Source organism: Rattus norvegicus, chromosome 10 (genome assembly GCF_021556685.1).
Source record: "Rattus norvegicus strain SHRSP/BbbUtx chromosome 10, alternate assembly SHRSP_T2T, whole genome shotgun sequence".
NCBI lineage: Eukaryota > Metazoa > Chordata > Mammalia > Rodentia > Muridae > Rattus > Rattus norvegicus.
In genome coordinates, this window is record NC_141543.1 from 104,691,812 (window position 1) to 104,712,585 (window position 20,774).

General features: G+C 47.4%; 1 protein-coding gene and 1 long non-coding RNA gene across 23 annotated transcripts in view; one reads left to right on the forward strand and one right to left on the reverse strand.

Annotated features, from left to right (window-relative positions):
* The window catches only part of Slc39a11 (solute carrier family 39, member 11), a 409,809-nt gene that overhangs the window by 99,077 nt on the left and 289,958 nt on the right, over nt 1–20,774 (reverse strand). For 10 of the 21 annotated variants that reach the window (XM_087570881.1, XM_087570875.1, XM_087570876.1 and 7 more), the window contains exon 7: nt 13,616–13,795. In XM_087570881.1, the coding sequence (XP_087427007.1) occupies nt 13,773–13,795 (23 nt within the window). In that variant the 3' untranslated portion in view covers nt 13,616–13,772. 21 annotated transcript variants of the gene reach the window in all.
* On the forward strand, nt 13,805–20,189 carry LOC120095210 (uncharacterized). Of its 2 annotated transcripts, XR_015632244.1 has the most exons (7): nt 13,867–13,990; nt 14,197–14,351; nt 15,967–16,106; nt 17,369–17,464; nt 18,215–18,349; nt 18,719–18,857; nt 18,948–20,189. It is a non-coding gene; the product is annotated as an uncharacterized LOC120095210 (long non-coding RNA). The 2 variants fall into 2 exon arrangements; XR_015632245.1 differs by lacking the exons at nt 18,719–18,857; nt 18,948–20,189 and adding an exon at nt 18,511–18,607 and having other exon boundaries at nt 13,805–13,990.

A 20,774-nucleotide genomic window follows, 5' to 3' on the forward strand; every position in this document is an offset into this window, starting at 1 on the left:
ACCTGCAGCACAGTGACCGTTGAAGAAACTCAGAGGCCTTTCCTCCCTCTGAATTTGCCTTGTTTCCTCTGAGGTGGGAAGTTCCAAAACTATTACTGGTTTGTTTGTCTGATGGTTTACATACGCTTGGCCCGAGGAGTGCCACTATTAGAAGATGTGATCCTGTTGGAGTGGGTGTGGCCTTGTTGGAGTAGGCGTGGGCTTTAAGACCCTCATCCTAGCTGCCTGGAAGCCAGTATTCTGCTAGCAGCCTTCAGATGAAGATGTGGAACTCTCAGCTCCTCCTGGACCATGCCTGCCTGGATGCTGCCGTGTTCCTGCCTTGATGATGATGGACTGAACCTCTGAACCTGTAAGCCAGCCCCAATTAAATGTTGTCCTTATAAGAGTTGCCTTGGTCATGGTGTCTGTTCACAGCAGTAAAACCCTAAGACTGTTTTGTTTGTTTGTTTGTTTGTTTAGATACAGGATTTCTCTGTGTAACCCTAGCTGTCCTGGAACTCATTTTATAGTACAGGCTGGCCTTGAACTCTGAGATCTGTCTGCCTCTGCACCCTGAATGCTGGGATTAAAGGCATGTGCCACCATTGCCCAGCTATAACTATTATTGTAAGAAATCTGCTCCCCAAGTTCATCCCTAGTGTGACCAGAGATCTTTTCTAACAGAAGACAACAGCTGAGCAGAAAGGAAAACGAGTTTGAGTCAGGATGCTTTGTCATCTGGCTTAGGGTTGGATGTCGCCCACCAAAAACGCATCTGAGGGGTTACCAGAGCAACGGCCAACTGTGCAGACAGCTAATGGTCTCTGTCATCGTCCTCCTGAATTTGGGCATAGGATTTCACTGTGTAGCCCAGTCTGATCTTAAGCCCATAGCACCCTTTCTGCCTCAGCCTCCTGGGAGCTGATCTTGCAGGGCTCTGTCATGCTTTTGAGAAACCTCCAAGCATTTGTAGACAGGCATGACCCGGAACATGGTTCTGCAGTCGAGACACCCGTTTCTGCCCCACTGCTGCTGTACTTAGCCTCGGACAAGGGTCAAGTCCCTCAATCTGTAAAGTGGGCTATTTGGAGAAACAAACTCAACTCCCAAGCCCCCTTCCTATGGTGAACTTTCCTATTTTGTGATTCATGAATGAAAATCACAGCAGCAGGTGAGTGCCAGGTTTATTGAGATAACTCCGTCCGATGTGTGTCCAAACCCCTTGGCTCTATTTATAGAAGGGGTATGTGTGTGTGTGTGTGTGTGTGTGTGTGTGTGTGTTAGTTAGGGGGCTGGTTTTTGTGTGTGTGTGTATGTGTGTTAGAGGGCTGTGTGTGTTGTGTGTGTGTGTTAGAGGTGTGTGTGTGTTTGTGTGTGTTAGAGGGCTGTGTGTGTATGTGTGTTAGAGGGCTGTGTGTGTTATGTATGTGTGTTAGAGGGCTGTGTGTGTGTATGTGTGTGAGAGGTGTGTGTGTGTGTGTGTGTGTGTGTGTGTGTGTGTGTGTTTTAGGGGGCTGTCTTCCTATTTCCAGCACCCTCACCCTCCTGTGTTGGTGGCTGTCCTGCTTTCTCTTGAGAACGCCTCAGCTCTGTCTTATGCAGTACTAATGGGATCATTAGTTGAGATCCTCTTTGCCGTTCTGTCAGCCTCTACAATTTCCCTGGACCAGGCCAAGCAAATGTTTTCTTCTAGAACTGGACGTTCAGGATAATGACACAGTGGCAGAAATGGCTTTGTTTCTGAATCACTCTGATGTCAGCCCTTTGAAGAAGCTGTGTTAGGGTTTGAAAATGCAATGGCCCACGTGCTCCTGCTTGAACGCTCTGTCCTCAGCTTGGAGCGTGATTGTTAGAAGGTTGGAGGTTTGTGGGCCTGTGACCCAGTGGGCAGACATAATCAGAACAGGAGCTTGAGTGGCACAGGCTGGCTCTCTCAGCATTGCGGTCCACCAGGAAGGAAGGAGGCCAAGCTATAGGCCGCCACAGCCATGCGTTCCACCAGACTTCCTTACCATCACAGGAAGGCTGTGCCTTCCAAACTTCGAGCTGGAGGAAATCTATTCTATCAGGGTGTTTTGTCACTGTGACAAAAACAAATGCCACCCCCCACACACACACTGTGTTCACCTCTGTTACTGGTAGTGTGGATATGTGGCCATCTTGTCAGTGGTCCTTGAGGCCTGACACTCTGCTTTTTATTGTCTCCATTACCTCTTCATGTACAGAAACTAATTCAGCCTCTAGAACTGACTCTAACCTGCAAATCCTGGTTAATACTCCACACTGTAGGGCTGTATACTTTAAAGTGACAATTTAAGGTAGCTTTAATACCATGACTAGAATTTCATGGTCTAAGATAACAGCTGCTTCTACAGAGTGACTGGGATTACTGCAATGGTAATCTAAGCATACACACGCAGGTGCATCTGCACACATACACGCTACACTGCACGTACACACACTGCACTGCACATACGCACTTATACATATATGTTCCTGCAGATACAGGTACCTTCACACATACATACTGAACATACACACTGCAATACACATGCACTTGTACACATATGTATCCATCTGCAACATGCAAACACATACACGCATGTGCATGTATACACACACACAGAGTCACTCAAAAAATAAAATAAAATCAAATAAAACAAAAGCTGGCTTCAATTTCCCTAACCATGTGGTTTTAAGACCCAACAGTTGCTGGGCAGTGGTGATACATGCCTTTAATTCCTTGTACTTTAGAAATGTGGTGAAAATCCTGACGTTACAACCAGTGCATTGAAAGGTCAGACCCAGACCCTCAGAGTTCAGTTCTCTATAACCATAGGTGTTCCCAGAATCCTATGCAGCATTGATGGCAGCCCCGGTGCTGCCTGCACTGAAGAGAAAAGCAGAGCAGTCACTTATCTCTCAGCCCAAGTTCACAGTGACACTGCCCGACACAAATATGTCTCCCAAGAAAAAGAGCAAGAACATGCATAGGCCAAACTTCCAATGTCACTCTTGACAGAGTAAAAGAGCTGTGGCTGGGAAAGTCAGCCTATGGAAGAGTAAAAGGTAGAACTTCCATTAATACAGGGTGGTGGTACGACTTGGTGACACATACCTTTAAGCTCAGCACCAGGAAGTCAGAGACAAGCTGATCTCTGCGAGTTCAAGGCCAGCTTAGTCTACATAGTGTGTTCCAGGCTAGCCAGGCTGCAAAGTGAGACCTTTATCAAGAAGGAGGGAGGGAGGGTGGCTGGCTAGGACAGGCTCACTCAGTAAAGTGCTCTGCAAACATGAGGACCTGAGCTTGATCCTAGCACATTTGTTGACAAAGCAGAACACAGGCACACACTTGCAATCCTATTGCTGGGGAGACGAGGCAAGTAAATCCCACAGCTTTCTGGTCAACCAGCCTGGTGAGACCATCACGGAGTTCCGGGTTCAGTGAGAGACCCTATCTCAAAATTCAAGATGGAAAACAGTTGAAGACAATGCTTAAGACTGACTCCTAGCCTCCACACCTGAGTACACAAATGTGTGTGTGTGCTTCTACACACACACACACACACACACACACACACACACACACACACACACACAAGATAAAAGCTATCATCTATGTCCCTGCCCACATGGCTTTATGACCTGCCAGTTAGACCAGTCATTCACGATGCCAGCGTAGGAAGACATGAAGATGGCTCCCAGGGGAGCAGAGCAAGACACTGGCTGGGGTTTTCTCGTCTCAGAGCTCAGAAAACCTGCTGCAGGGCTAATGCAGTGGCCACAAGTGGCTGTTAAAATTTTAAGTACTGAAATGGAGCTGGATCACATCTCCAGTTTCTCAGTCACAGACGCCACATTTCAAGTGCCCCACAGCTGAGGGTGGTCTGCGGCCACCCTGAGGGCCAGTGCAGATCTGAACATTTCTGTCATCATAGAATGTTCTCTGGAGTAGCATTGCTTGGGTAGGAGGTGTCTGGCCCTTGTCCCTCCTGGATGCCGCTGCTCCCCAGCTAGAAGGCAGGGAGAGCGAGCACGGTGAGGCACCCGAGAGAGCATCTGGGTGTGCCTGAGGAACTTTCCTCCATGCAGATCCTTCAGGATAGATGCTTGGGTTGCTATGGAAATGCATCCAGGGCAGAGCGAGAGGTAAGAGGTGGCGAGGGCTGGCCATTTGGAGATAGTAGGCAGCCCTTGGAGGCCAAAAGGTCAGTGAATTTTTGGAAGGTCATTTAGACATAAAACTCATAAATCTATTCTTACCCTGAGTGGTCCTTCTCTGAGGACAACCTGACTCTAAGAGGATCCGTACAGAAAGAATGGCTGGGGGAGAGTGAACCTTAACACCTACTTACCCTGTGGATGCTCTCACATGAAGTTCTGAAGTACCCTCAACACTAGGTCCTATGGGGACAAAGGACCATTTGACGGTTTGCTACCTTGAGGACACGAAGTCACTGCTGTGTCATTCGGGGAAGGTGTGTGGTACTAGTTTTTGACTACGTTGTGCTATTGTAGCAGGATGACAGAGACTGGGTAATTTTAGAGAGTGAAACAATTTGTTTTGAGAAGCCTATGGCCCGAGGACCCGCACCTGGCGCAGAACATCTTGTGTTCTCCCAGAGTGGGAGGCAAAGAACCTAAGAGCAGATTCTGACAGGGCAGGCTGGAGAGGAAAGATCATCTTTTTGTCAGGAACGCATTCTGGTCCTAACTAGCCCAGTCCCACAATGTCGGCATCTCAAGGCTGAAACATCCCTTAAAGCCCCCCCCCCCAACCCCAGCATACTCTCCTTCCCCTTTCTCTCATCCTCAACCCTCAGGACTTGAGACATGAGGTAGGAAATCAAGAAAAGGAGTTACAAATCACTCACCTCTTGCTCACCTCAGGCTCCCAAAACTAAATCAGACCAGGAATTGGGTGATGAAATAGACCCTGACCTTGAAATGAGGTGATCTTGTATGTCAGTTCATGAAATCATCAAGGCAGGGAAGGGAGAACCAGGAAAATGGGCATGAAGAAACCCTTTGAACTCAGAAGGTTCCAGAAGAAATGCATGAGAAAGGTGCACCTCCAAGTACACAGTGGGATACAATGATTCACAGGGAGGTAATGGATGCCACATGGTGTCAATAGGACAGGGGAAGCCTGTTGTTTTGGGAAAATCACCACCACCACCAACCACACACACACACACACACACACACACACACACACAGCAGGTCACTGGCCAGAGTAAAACAGAAGTATGTTCGTTTCATTTTAAAGAGAGAAGTGTAACGTCAAACACGTCAATTCCTTTATTCCAGCACTGCTCTACCATTGAGCCATATTCCACAGCTTAACTCTCCAGAGTGCCCTTGAGATTGGGTGAGCCAGAACCCCCCTAACCTCCATGCTGTGGGCCCTTCCCAGAGGCCCCTTCCCAGAGCTCAGGTAGAACAATGACTTCCCAGAGACTGCTTTGTGGGACAGAGGCTGGTGGTGCCTTCCAAAATCCATCCCACCCTTTTCTTAACTAAGAGAACACTGTATGTCAGAAATTTCCAGAAGGCAAAGCAATCAAGTACAAACCTTCCTGCTCAGACCACGAGGTCACCTTAAAGGCACATGCCCCTTTAAAACAGTAAACGAGTTTGTGTGCCCCAAAACATTGTCAGAAAGGGACTCCCTGTCTCAGGATATCTTTCACCGAGAAAAGAGTCTCACATCTCAGGTTTTCTGTGTTTGTGGCCAATGCCTTATAAAAGCTGAGAAGTCATGATGGGCGTTCTATGAAGTCCCACGTGGTTCATTCAGCATCATCTGCCCAAATAATCCTTGAAGGTAGTTGCCCAGTTGTATAGAGTTGTGTCATTTCCATTGTCCTCAGAGTGGATTTAAACTTGGGAATCACAGTAGGTGGGGAGGGGGGATGGGAAACACCACCTGCAGAATGAGCTTCAAGGGTCAGCTTTGGTGGAATCAAAGAGGTCTGCGTGTGTGCATGCTTGCATGTGTGAGTGAGTGCGTGCACGTGCGCGCGTGTGTGTGTGTGTTGTGTGTGTGTTGTGTGCATGTGCTTCTGTGTCTGTGTATATGTCTCTGTGTGTATATGTGTCTGTATGTCTATGTGCCTGTGTGCATGACTGTGTGTGAGCATTTGTATGTGTGCACATCTATGTGTGTGCATATATGTCTGTGTATATGTGTGTCTGTGTGTATATCTGTGTGTGAGCATCTGTGTGTGTGTATATGTGTGTGTGTGTCAGTGTGTATGTGTGTATGAGCATCTATGCCTGTGCATGTCTGTGTGTGTTTACATATGTGTCTGTGTATGTGTATGTATGTCTGTGTGTCTGTGTGCATGTTTCTGTGTCTCTGTGTATGTCTCTGTGTGTGTGCATATCTGTGTATATATGTCTGTGTGTGCATGTGCATGCATGTATATGCATCTGTGTGAGCACACATGATTTCTTTTGTTTTTCCTTCCAGCACCCATTCCCCTGCTAGGAAAGGGGAAAAGCCACTCCAGCAAGAGTACATCCAATTCCCTTTCTTAATTAGAAGAAAACATCTGTAAAAGCAGAGACACAAGAGGCACAGTTGCCTGAAGAGTGTTTGCAAATTACCCCCAAGCACAAAGCAGCACATTAAGAAAGGTGACGGGGCTATTGAACGGTGCAGGCTAATGCAGAGGGCTTCTGCCAACTGCAGTTGGGGGCTTCTATTCCCCTCCCTCGGAGCTGGCCAAGCGGGTAGACGTGGAATACAGAAACCAGAGCTCCACAGGAGTGAGAGGCACAGAAATCTATCATTTCTCAACCAACGCTCCAGAGAGCCTAATGGCTGTAGGAGAGCATTCAAATAAATAACCATTTCCTGGGACTGCAGATTAGATTTCATACACCGCAGCCCTGGACCAGCTTAAGTGGAGAGATATGAAGAGCGGGTCTTTATTCAAAAGCAAGATTTACTTCTAATCCACTAATAAGCATGCAAACAAGTTTTTCCAGGCTCTGTGCCCGGGGGAAGAAACCAGTTTGCTCAAGACCATTTTCAGACCTGGAAGGTTCCTGACATTGAAAGTGGTTGCAGTTGGCCCTGGCAGATCCTGAGGTCTCTCTGTCTAACAGGTTATCAATATATGGCGGCTGTGCCCATGGCCCATCCAGCCAAAGCCGACCTGAACAGGTTTAGACAGTCCTGAGTCAGAAATACTTCCTTCAGAAAGTGATTTAATTTGTGGTTTCTTCTTTTACTCAAAACTTTTTGTCTTTGCCGTGGAACAAAACCATATGCATTCTGGCATTACTTCCATGGTGATCTTTGGAGAATATTTCTCTGAGCTGGAAGTGTGTCTGTAAGCCGCCACCACTCTGTCTCGTCTCTCTTCCACCCACCCCGGAAGCAGAAGTGAGTTAGGTGATCAGAGGGTGAAGTAGAACAGAGTGCAGTGTGCGTGTGTGTGTGTGTGTGTGTGTGTGTGTGTGTGTGTGTGTGTATTCATACTAATAAATTAAATGAACTCTCATCTTTATTCAAAAGCCTGACACTCCTGTGACATTATTTTTGCCCAACCATACACTGTTCTGGTCACATTTAATGTCTCTTCATTCAACGATGAACTAATTCCTCGGTGTATTAAACACATTTTGGGGGCCGAGGAGATGATTGCAGTTGGCAAAGTCGTTGCCCTACGAGCCTGAAGAGCTGAAGTGGCTCTCCAGAACCCGTGTAAGCACCCAGGCATGGTGGCATGCACTTGTAACCCCAGTGATGGGGAAGTTGAGGCAGGAGAATGCCTAAGGCTCAGCCTAGCCTAACTGGCAAGTTCTAGACCAACAAGAGACTCTTGAAAAACAAGGTGGGTGAGTTTTTAAGTAGTGATACCTATGTTTGATCTCTGGCCTCCACATGCAAATATGAGCTTGTGCATGCACACTCACACACACTCACACACACACACACACACACACAGAGGCATAAATACAAATAAAATTGAAATAATAATAAAATTAACTTGAGATATTCTCAACTTAGAATAGGTTTGGTGATTTGTGGGCCAGCTGTATATCGAGGGTCACCTCTTCCTTTGTGACTTTGGCCTTCAGTTCAGAGACAAGCACAGCATATTCATGGTATTTTTTTTTCCTGTGATAAATGCCATGACCAAAAGCAACTTGGGAAAAGGAAAGGTTTACTTGGCTTACATGATCCAGTCACAGCCTATCATTGAGGGAAGTCAGGACAGGAACCTGAGCGGAAGCAGAGATAGGAACGTGGAGGGGGGCTGCTTACTGCCTTGCTCCCCAGGGCTTGCTCAGCCTGCTCTCTTATAGAACCCAGATCTACCTGTCTAAGGGTAGCATGGCCCACGGTGAGCTGGTCCCTCCCACATCAACCATTTATATAGAAAATGACCACAGGCCATTCTGACAGAGACAATTCCTCAGCTGAGATTCCCTCTTCCTGGGCATTTGTGTTAGGCTAATAACAAGAGCTAACCGGGACGTCGGACTATTTCCCACTGAGGTCCTTCCAAAGACCTGAAACGATTTGTGCCTCTCATGTTTCCATTCTGGAAGGTGGTATCCTGTCAGCCTTTGCCCCTGAGGCTGAGGGTCCAGCCCAGATGGCTTCGGTTATGGTCTGAAAGCATGAGGGGGTGGAATGCTGGGTTCTAGAGGAGTGCATAACCTCCGGGATGTGGGCAAGAACTCACTGTGATGGTCTGAATGGAAAATGTCCCTCATAGGCTTCTGTACTTGATACTTGGTCTCTGCACTGGTCGTGCTGTTGGGGAAGTTATGGAACCTTTAAGAGATGGAGCCTTGCTGGAGGAAGTGTATCACTGGTGGTAGACTTTGAGTGTTTTTATAGTCTGGCCTCCTCCTCCTCTTCCTCCTCCTCTTCCTCTTCCTCCTCTTCCTTCTCCTCCCCGTATTCTGTCCCCTCCTTTCCATGTGTGGATGAAATGTGATCTCTCTGCTACCATGGATTTCCTAACATCCTGAACTGTGATCCTTCTAGAACCATAAAATAAACCAAACCCTTTCTTCCCTAACTTGTTTTTGGTCAGCATTTGTTACCATGGTAACAGAAAGGTAAACAAACAGTACCCCAAGAGAAACCACTGCCAAGGCCTGACTTACGCCCTCGGGGCTTTCTCAGGAGGGGACAGTGACTCTTCTCGGATTAACAAGTGCCTGGGTGCACCAGAGAGCTCATTACTAAATAAATCCCATGTGCTCTCCCTGCTTCGTCAGCCTTCTTATCGCCTCTTTGGGGGATCTGACTCCAGACCTTCCTCCGGACCCCACCTGGTGCTCACTTGGCCTGGCTGAAACTCATCAGAACATGAGCCTCTTGAGTCTGTTGGCTTGGATTCCATTACACCAAAGCACCAGTTCCTCTCTCCCATGCCCACCCTTTCTTCAATGCCAACACACCGTCACACCACTGACATATTTGGCCAAGTAACGATTAGATTATTTTTGTCTTAAATCCATTTTTCATTCATTTCTTAAGGCGAGTTAATATCCTGTCTAGTCTTCCCCAGAAAGAGAGTTTAGGGATTCAGTTACACCTTTGTCAAACTAATATGTTGATATCTGTGCTGGATAGTTTTATGACAACTTGCACAAACTAAAGTCATCTGAGAGGAGAAATGCCTCCATAAGATCAGCCTGTAGACAAATCTGTATGGCATTTTCTTAATTAATGATTAATGGCGGAAGGTCCAGCCCATTGTGGGTAGTATCAACCCTGGGCTGCTGTCCTGATCCTGTAAGAAAGCAGGCTGAGCAAGCCATGATGAGCAAGTCAGTAAGCAGCACCCCTCCATGGCCTCTGCATCGGCTCTTGTCTCCAGGATCCTGTCCTATTTGAGTTCCTGTCCTGCCTCCCTTCATTGATGAAGAGTGACATGGAAGTGTAAGCTAAGAGAATCCCCTTTCTTCCCCAGTTTGTTTTTTGGTCACGGTGTTTAGTCACAGCAATACAAACCCTAAGATAATATCTTAAACCCCCAAACCTCAAAATGTGGTCTCATTTAGAAATAGTGACTACAGATAGAATTAGGTAGGTTGTGGTAAGATCGCTATAAGTAATGTGGGTCCCTAGTCTATGCTTAATGCCCTCATGAAAAGGGAAATGTCTGAGCTGTCAGAGATGTGTCAGTAGTTAAGACTGCAAACCGTTCTTGCTGAGGACCCAAGTTCAGGTCTCAGCACAACCATCTGGGATCCCAGCTCTCCAGGGTGATTTGACTCCTCTGGCTCTAATAGGCAACTGCAGCCCCATGCATATATCCACACACAGACGCACATACTCATAATCAAACATTAAAAATAAACCTTAAATACAGGGCAATGAGAAAACATCCTGGAGAGATACAGAAGGAAAACAATGTGAGGAGTTATGTGGCAAATATGTCCACTTATAAGGCACATAGAAGACCTTGATGTATTTTAAATGGATGTTTCTACCATTGGCTTAACTGGGGACACTGGTCCCCAGATGATTGTGCTTGGGAAGATTGTGAAACCTTTAAGGGGGGAAGACTCATGGATGAATGGGGTCTTGTGGCTGGACCCTAAGGTTGTATAGTTCAACCTCACTTCCTATTTATTCTGCTTCTTGACTTCAGATGCAATGTGACCAGTTGCCTCCAGCTCTGGCTACCACATCCCCCCTGCCATAATGAACTGGGTCCCTCTGAACTGTCAGCCAGAACTAGGTCCCTTTGAACTGTAAGCCAGAACTTGGTTCCTCTGAACTGTAAGCCAGAACTAGGTCCCTTTGAACTGTAAGCCAGAACTTGGTTCCTTTGAACTGTAAGCCAGAACTTGGTTCCTTTGAACTGTAAGCCAGGACTAGGTCCCTTTGAACTGTAAGCCAGAACTAGGTCCCTTTGAACTGTAAGTCAGGACTAGGTCCCTTTGAACTGTAAGCCAGGACTGGGTTCCTTGAACTGTAAGCCAGAACTTGGTCCCTTTGAACTGTAAGTCAGAATAAATTTCCTCCCTTAAGTCCCTTTTTCAGCTATAGGAAAAGTAACTAATGCAGATCTGAAAGGAATGGTTCACTCAGTACCACCTGAAGGGAACATCTATCTAATCCTTCATTTCAAATGCACAGCTTCCAAGAGCTTGAAAAAAAGTCCTTTCCATGAAAGTTGCTCAGCTTTGGGGCATGGGTCCCCTTACTTCCTGCCCCCTCTTCTCAGACCAGATAGCCTGGAGGTAAATAGCAAAGAGTGAGCTCAGAAGCAAATGGTTGTATTTCCTCTTCTTTTCCATGTGATAACCACTGAGGATTAGTCTCTCTACCATCCTTTATCCACAACAGCCAATCACAAACTCTGCTGTCTTTAAAGTGAAGAACAAGCCAGGGAGATGTCCCTGAACTGCGCATGTTCTGGTAAGTCCATTCCACTTGCCATCCTTCCCACCGTCTCCAAGACATGGGGTAGCTTCCTGAACTGCATTTCAGTCTTTCGATCACTTCCACCTATGTGCATACTTAAAATCATTCACAGATTCCCCAACTCAGACATGCCAGTGAGGAACACCCTGCCTGCAGCTCAGAGGCAAGTGGTAGGCTCTAATCAGAAAGCCCAGAAACTTCCAGGATGGCTAATGTCACACAAGTCACTTCATCCACACTGGCCAGAGTCTGACTTTCTGAAGTCACAGAGAATTTGATAACACTCGTGAAGAATAAGGATTCTGTCTGTCTGTCTGTCTGTCTGTCTCTCTCTCTCAGATGAATGGGAGTCTGAAGAACATGACCTGCTGTAGGATCTCTGAACTTAGAAGTGCATGCATGGAATTCTGGGTAAGGAAGGAAAAGGGGGAAGGAGAGAGTGCCAAGCCTTTGTGTGCAGAAAGGATTATTTGATATTCTGGGTGCTCTCCATGTAAAATAAAAGTACAAGGAAATACAAGTTCTTCCTGTCTATACAGTCCACACTCCCTCCAGGGAAAGGTTCAGATCCTGCTTCTTCTAAACAAGCCAGAGCTTCACTCTCTTCCCCTGGGGCAGGCTGACTTCTCTGGAAGAGGAATTAAATCAAGAATCTGTCAATCTACAACTGCACATTATATGCCATTGTAATGGGCACCCAGGAATTACAGGAGAGGTCCCATGGGTTCAGTCAGATATCCATGAGGGTCTGTGCTCCCTTACATAGGACCTGTTCTCTATTACTAACTATCATGGAGATCAAGTCAAAACCACCTTGACGCATATCTCGTATACTAGGAAAACACGGACAATGACAGGTGAGCATGCAGAGACAACAGGGCTCCCCTGTGCTGCTGGGGAAATCTCAAATGGTATGTCTCCGGGCAAGCACAACACGGAAATCAAGGGCATGGGATCTAATAGGTAAGGTGTCAGTACTAGAAATACTTTTTCTTCTTTCCTCTGAGAGGTGGTGATCAGCGGGAAAAAAAACAACAAGATTTCTCTTTTAAGAAGTGAGGTTGGGGGACTGGAGGCATTGCCCAGTGATTAAGGTCACTGGCTGCTCGTCCAGCGGATCTGAGTTCCGTGACTAGCACCTACATGGTGGCTCACAACCATCTGTATCTCCAGGTCCAGAGGATCTGATGTCCTCTTCTGGCCTTTATGGGCACTGCATGCACACAGTGTACATACATACAAGAGGGCAAAACACCTATACACAGAGAATTAAAATAAAATACCAAAAGATTATAAAGAAATTTAGTCTGGGGACAGAGTGCAGGGTGTTTGGGTGGGACTGTTGGGACAAGACAGCAGGCCAGAAGAGGTCGGAGAGTGGGTGTGGTGAAGTGGGACCAGTAGGGAAATGGAAGGTAGTGAGGGAGGGGGAGGTACCATGAGAGTAGTAAGGTTTCTAGCCAAGAACACCTGAGTGAAGATCAGGACATTATCTGCAATGGGACACAGATGGTGGGGACAGAATAGGCAAGTCTGCAGGACAACTTGGTAGAGACTTGGCAAGATATTTGGAGTCAGTGTCTTGGGGCTCTGGAGAGCAGGCCCTTTTGCTTTCTCCCTTTTAATTAGAAACCTTTCCATGGTGGGGGAGTCTGATGTCCCTGTGTCCTTCTACCTCAGGGTCCATACAATGCTCACACCCCCGCCAGAGTTCTCTCCTCCCTGCTCTAACACCCTCATCTCCACACCAGCCAGCGGCTGTGTGCTTCCCCTGGCTGTGCTTCAAGTCTCCCAGACTTGGCTGGGCGATTGTGCTACTTCACCAAAGCACCCCTGGACATGGCGGAGGGACAGAAGGGGACTGTGTTCGGGGTGGTCACTAGTGGAGGAAGGTTGTGCGGGGTAAGAGAGTAGTGAGAGGCAGGGACAGAGGGGCTCGGAAAACCCGCGATGCTAAGGGACCATCAGGTAGGAGGGAAAGAAGAGGTGACCAACAGAGAGCAAAGAATATAAAGCCATGGAGACAGACAGACAGACAGACAGACAGACAGACAGACACACACACACACACACACACACACACACACACACACACACACCCAGGCTGCCCAGGCTGTTAGCAGGCTTCTAACTTGCATGGACATTTGGGGTTTGTTCCTGGATGTCACCCCTGCCTGTCTGTGGTACACTGGGACAGGACAGTAGGCGAGGGCTGACGGGAAGTTTTGGGTTTTTCATTTGTTTGTTTTGTTTTTTTGTTTTTGAAGCTTCACAAAGGATCTCCTTGAAGCTGAAGGAGAACACTTTCCGGAACTCCGAGCAGTGCCAGGGCTGAGAGGCAGGTGTCTAGGCGTGTGAGGCTCGCCCATGCTCGCCCATCTCAAGCATGAAAATCCATCCAAGCTGGAAAACAGAAAAGAGGATGATCCCAGCTGAGACGCTCCAAGAAGAAAATCTCAACAGCACAGAGAGACGAGGGATTGCGCCAGCATGAGAATTCAAGGAGGCGAATTTGTGCGATGGTGTGGCTGAGAAAAGTCCAGATTGAAATGGCCACCGCATTCTGTCTACACTGGAAAGTGCTCTCCAACAGAAATAGTGAGTCAGAGCTGGTCCCATGTTTGTCAACTTAGGGGCTGGCTCTGCTGTGTTTTGAACAACATATCAATCCACTAGATGTAGGCAGAAAGGAAGGCATCTTCTGGTTGTCAGAGTAAAAATCCTTTACTCTTCAGTCCAGCAACCCGAAGGAAAACAAGGGAATGTGTGGCTTGGTTTCCTTGACAACCTTATCTTCACTTCAGGCACCATCCCTGTCTCTAAGCAACAGGGCACTCTTCGGAATTACCAGGAGGTAAAAACCAGCGCTTGCCCCTGTCCACACTCCAGGACAAAGCAGATTGGGGAAGAGTGACTGACCAGCCACCTCACAAGGCAGAGCCCAAGGCTGCTAGGAAAGGTACGTGTCCCCAAGTGTTTCCCCAGACCACATGCACCCGGGCTCCACCCCCTCAAGTTCCTTATGTACATGTTTTGGGTCACTCCCTGGAGGACACAGTGACTCAACCTGTTAGGTAATCATCTAACTCTGCCCCATTCCTAATGCAAAAGCCCTACGTGGCCTCAAGCAGCGGGGAGAAGAGGAGGCCGACCCTAGAGAGCAGGGCACGGAAGGAAAGGCAACATGTCACTGTCACCATGACTTAGCAGATAGCTCAGCCGGGAGAAAAGGATTTGATTAAGAGAAGAGAGAAGACACCTATATTGTGGTGTTGACATTTAAGAAGACCTTGTTTGCCTCAGAAAATGGGATTCTGAGGGTTTGGTTTTTTTTTACTGCTGTGCCCCATCCCCGGGCCACGAAGAATGTCTAAGAATATAAAGAGGTATAAATGAGACAACTCTTGTGAGGTGACAGCTATGAGTCTTAACGGGGACCAGAGGAGCAAGCCGGTGAGCTGAGCTCTGCGGCTGAAGGAACTGGGAAACGGAAGGGGCCGGCCAACATGGGGTATTTTCAAGTTTTGCATCTTCTAACCCGGAAAACCACCATCCATCTCAATCCTTTATGTTCAAGCCCGCTCAAGTCCATGGCCACAGCTGCCCTCGCAGTATAGCAGGGGCAAGGCTAGTGCCTAGAATGAGGCCCCTTCCTTCACAGCCTTGGCCATCTCTACCTGGGGCTGTTCCTGCACACACAAGGTTATTTCTCAATAAGACACACACTACAGAGTCTGTGTGCAAACTCTGTCCTATTGTTGGTATTGAAGAATTCTGACAGCCTAGTTTGTCATCGTTCAAGTAAAACCCCCAAATCTCAGGGAGTACAGGGAATTATAGTTTTAGTCATCCTTCAACTGAATGGATCTGATCAGGGTGTCTCCCTAGGATAGAAAATAGAGACTGTTAGCCTGACATCATCTAGAGCAGGAGACAGGCTTCCAGACAAACCAGTGAGGGATCCTTACGCTGCCTTTTAAGCAGGCCTGTAAAGGAAGCACTGCTCCGTGCACTGGAGCCCTGGACTGACTGGAGAACACTGTAGACCAGCATTCATCACTTTGCGCTTCCTGGCCATGGATACGTGACCAGCTGTCCCACACCCCTGCAGCTGTCCCTTTACCGCCATGATGGGCTGTATCCTTAAACTGTGGGCCAGAATCAGCCCTTCCTTCCTGAAGTCAGTCTCATCAGAGTATTTTGTCGAAACAAGTAACCAAAATGCATCACCTTGTTCCCGAATTCCTGAGTAGAGTGACGTTCAGGGTCATCACTCTGATTCACTGACAACACGAACACGTGTTGCTGAAGTGAAGAAGAGGGGGCCACAAGGCTGGGGGCAGGGAGGTAGCCTGAGCCATTGCAACGGGCTGCAAAGATCCCGCCGCCCAGAGCCATCCATGGAGTTGTGAACATCGGAGCAGAGGGTGGGAGTGATGGTTAGTATTGCTTGTCAGCTTGACAGGTTCTAGAATTATCCAGAAGATAAATCTATGTGCCTGTGAGTGAGATTCTGGAGTGGGTTAACTGATGATGGAAGATCTTCCCTAAACGTGGGTGTCATTATTCCATAGGCTGGGATCCCAGGCTGCAGGAAAAGGAGGAAGTGGAGAGAGAACTGATACACAGTGTTCTCTGCTTCCTGGACACAGATGCTATGTGACCATCTCAACTTCCTGCTGACATCCACCATGATGGACTGCATCTGCAAACTGTGAGCCAACGTAAATCTTCCTCCCTTGAGTTGTTTTTGTCTGATATTTTGTCACAGCAGTGAGAAAGGAACTAAGACAGTGAGAGAGAGAGAGCCAGGTCACAGGGCCCTAGTCATGCAGACAACCGGACATGACCAGCTTTAGCACAGGGCCCAGGACAAAAGGAGTCAGATGGGAAATCCCAAAGGCTCTCAGTTCCCAGCATCCACAGACCGGGAGAAGACTCAATGAGGGTATAGCACTCACAATCGGGCAGGTCACATCTAAATCACACAGGCCGTAGGGCTGTCTGTTTGCTCAAGAATAGAACCACCGTGAGGCAGCTGGTTCAAAATGGCATGGCCATCCAGGTATTTCCGGGAACTTAGGTTTGTCATGACTCTCCCTATGGGGTTTAGGAGGTTCCACTCAAGACACATCTAGAAGTTTCTCTACAACCTAGGCCTGTCTGTGGAGGGAGGTGTGTCTTCTCTCCCAAGCTGAAATACTGAGCTCATATCTCAGACCTAGTGGCCATGTCTACAAGAGAAGGGAGGAGCACAAGGTCTATGCTAACGGGAGGACTCCATGGGTGGCCGCAGCCCTGAAGAGTGAACAGTATGACAGAGCAGGGGACAGACCTAGAAGGGTCAGGTCCATTTGTCACCTTGACTCAATTGTTTTTCGTCTGAGACAGGAAGAGAAAATGGAATTTCCATTTGGGGATCCGCCCTCGGTTAATTGTTATTTGTGGAACACAAGTAACACTCTCATTATTCTCAACCCCACACCATAAAAGCCATCCAGGGAGTGCAGGCAAACAGAAGCAACAAGGACTTATTAAATGCATAATTAATGTGCATTAAGATTAGCATACATGAATAAGAATCAGCTGTGACTGCTACAGAGCATGAACCCCTAACGTTATCAACTGATTAAACGTGTTATCTGCTGTGGCTTGGGAACAGAGCAGCAAGCCCCCTGGGGGTGGGGGGTGGGTACAGGGAAGGAGACTGGAAGCTGGGCTGGGGAGCCTAAAGCCAGCCAAGGTGCCGAGAGTTTTCTAGAAAAGCCACGGCTCCATTTAGGGTAAAGCGAACCAAGGTCATCTCTGAGCTAGGGTGGACACCCATGAGAGACTCTGAAATGTCTGCTCACTGATACTCTTTAAATAGCTTTGTATCAAAGTGATGGGAACAGCCAGTAGGGTTGGTCTTCTGTGTGGCTTCTCCAGGGACCATCAGGTCTGATATGTATCTTGTGACCCCACCTACTACCACAGCCTTACCCAGGGAGGACCATCAGCAGAGGAGCCCTGGGGATGAATCTGACAGAAAAGGACACCCCTGACACAGACTCCCCCACACCTTGGAGGCAGGTTGGTGCTGCGACAATACTAGTGGGACCAGAGGGAGCCATCTGGGACCCAGACAGTGCCCTTGATCTCCCCCTTTGTGTAGGGTGCTCTTGGAGTCCCCTCTAAGCCCCTTGTGATGGTTGAGCTTGTCAACTTGATGGGATTTAGAGTCACCATGGAAACGAACCTCTGGGTGTATCTGTGAACTATGTCAACAACAACAAAATGTAAATGGGTACAAAAGACTTACCCTGAATATCAACGGCACTATTCCATGGGCTGGGGGTCTTGGACTGAATAAAAAGAGGAAAGATGGATAGGCACCAATATTACCCACCTCCCTCTGCTTCCTGACTGTAGACGGCATGTGACCCCACCCACCACCATGCCTTCCTCATTATGTGGGCTATACCCTTTAAGTTGTCAGCCTGAATCAACCTTCCTTCCTTTAATTCGCTTCGTACAAGCAAGGAGAAAAATGACTAGCCTCCCCTCTGTGGGGACAAGCATCCCTCACGTCATGCCACCAGTGACGAGGGATGACTCTTTACTGTTTCCATTGGCTCTGTTTGTTTGCTCTGTCTTGTTTCTCCCGTAGCAAGGATAGAACCAAGGCTTTGTGCACGCTAGGCAAGAGCTCTACCACAGAGTTATATCTCTATCCCAAACAGGAGTATTTCCAGCAGTCAAAGTGACTTTTTAACTGTCTCATTTTCAAACACAACAGAAAAACAACAACAATGACAACAACAACACATTCTTGCTCTCCAGGCTTTTGCCTCGATTCTGTTGACTTCCTATGATGATCCATCCTGTGCTGACTGGTTTTGTGTCAATGAGACACAAGCTGAAGTTACCACAGAGAAAGGAGCCTCCCTGGAGGAAAGGCCTCCCTGAGACCCAGCTGTAAGGCATTTTCTCAATTAGTGACCAAGGGTGGGCGGGCCCAGCCCATTGTGGGTGGTGCCGTCCCTGGGCTGGTGGTCCTGGGTTCTATAAGAGAGCAAGCTGAGCAAGCCAGGGGAAGGAAGCCAGTAAGTAACATCCCTCCATGGCCTCTGCATCAGCTCCTGCTTCCTGACCCGCGTGAGTTCCAGTCCTGACTTCCTTTAGTGATGAACAGAAATGTGGAAGTGTGAGCTGAATAAACCCTTTCCTCCCCAACTTGCTTCTTGGTCATGGCGTTTGTGCAGGAATACAAACCCAGACAGAGACACATCCACTCTGTACAATGTTGATTTATTTCTTTTAAGACTGACTCTTTTCATTATGTAGCTCTAGATGTCCTGGAACCAGCTATGTAGTCCGGACTGGCACTGAACTCCCAGAGATCCACCTGCCTCTGCCTCCTGTGAGCTGGGATTAAGGGCTTGTGCCACCGCTGCCATTTTCTGCACAGCATTGAAATGAATGTGTGAGTAAGCTTTGTCTCTTCTGAGAGACTGAAAGCTTGTTCGTTGCAAGAACAAACCCTATTTCATTCCCTTTATCCTCTTTTAACCAGTGGGGACAGAGTCCTTCACCACGGCGGCTGCTAGCTACAGTTCCCTGTTGAGTATTGGAGACGCTGAGAAAATGGACCATCTTATTTAAGTTTAATAAGGATGTAATGTAAAGGCTTATGGTGTAGGGGTGTGTGTGTGTGAGAGAGAGACAGAGGTGTATATACCCCAGTGCATGTGTGGAGGTCAGGGAACAACCTTCAGGTGTTGGTTTTCTCCTTCCATTTTGTTTTAGGGAGGGTCACCATGATAAGTCAAGCTTCCCAGCCCACAAGCTGCCAGGCAGTTCCTTCTCTTGTCTCCGCCTCCTTTCTCTCGCTGCAGGACTGCTGGGATTATAGGTATTTGTTATAACAACATTTGGGTTTTTACATCGCTGTTAGGGATCTGAACTCGTGTCTGTGTGGCAGCTGACTTTTACATAGAGTTATCTCCTGGACCCACAACCCTGTTTCAGGATGACTAAATTTCACTTTAACCACTAAAATTCTGCATCTATGCTGAAATGTGGCATGGACATAAAACAAATACTTCAGAACTTATATGGTCTTCCATGTTTTAAAATATGGAGTCCACGTCGAAATGGTAATAGTGTGGCCGCATTAGATGAAGTGTATTTTGTAAATTAATTCTGTTTGCTTTCTGCTTCTTTCGTTTTTAAAATTTATACCCAGGGAATATTTCATAATAAATGATATATGTGCATATATATAACATGCATGTTCACATCTTTCCTATATATGGCTATTAGAGAGCTTAACAATTCACATTGTTTCCTGTATTTCTTTGTTTTAAAGATTTATTCACTTTATTGCACTGCATGAATGCTTTGCTCATATATGCATATGCAGCATATGCGTATCGGGAACTCTTAGAGGTCTGAAGGGGTGTCAGGTCCCATTGGGCTAGAGTTATGAATGGTTGTGAGCTGCTGTGTGTGTGCTAGGGCAGGGGCGGGGAAGAGGGGGTTGAACCCAGGTCCTCTGCAAGAACAAGTGCTCTTAGTCATTGAGCCACCTCTCCAGCCTCCTGCGCTGTATCCCTGAGATACAGGCGTGTGCTGGCTTCACTGTGCAGGTCTTCAGAGAGCACTACAAAGATCACTCCCTCCCTCTCCTCTATTACCAGAATGAGCTCCTTCAGGCCACGAATCTGGATTAGAAGTATGATCGGTGGTTAGGAAACTAAATGGCAATGTGGGAATAAAATTTTGGCAGCTAATGAAAAAAAAATCCTTTGAAACTGATTTAAGTGTGATGTGATGATTGCTTGCAAAATGGGAGATTAATAATTCAGATCCTAAGAACATATGTCACTGTTATCAAGGAAATGTAGGCCTCAGCCTCCCTGGCAGCCAATGACTAGAAGATATTCACAAGAAATGAATTGTTTTCACAGGAGAGGCAAAGCATTTCCAGAAAATATACTGTCCAATAAATGTAGTAGCAGTGGGTGATAAGCTGGGCGGTGTCCCTAGCAAGACCTGAGAGTAAATGTCACAGTGTTTTCCATCAGAGAGGATCCCGTCCTCAAAATCAGAGTTAAAGGGCTACTTTTTCAGATGGGCATAAGATGGCATGGTCCATTATGCTGTCTTGGCCAGGACAGTGGGCACATGTCTATTTGAAAGTAGGAGAGTTGCTGGGGATTTAGCTCAGTGGTAGAGTGCTTACCTAGGAAGCGCAAGGTCCTGGGTTCGGTCCCCAGCTCCGGAAAAAAAAAAAAAAAAAAAAAAAGAACAAGAAAGTAGGAGAGTTGCTGGAGAGATGGCTCGGAGGTTAAGATCACTGGCTGCTCTTCCAGAGGTTCTGAGTTCAATTCCCAGCAAC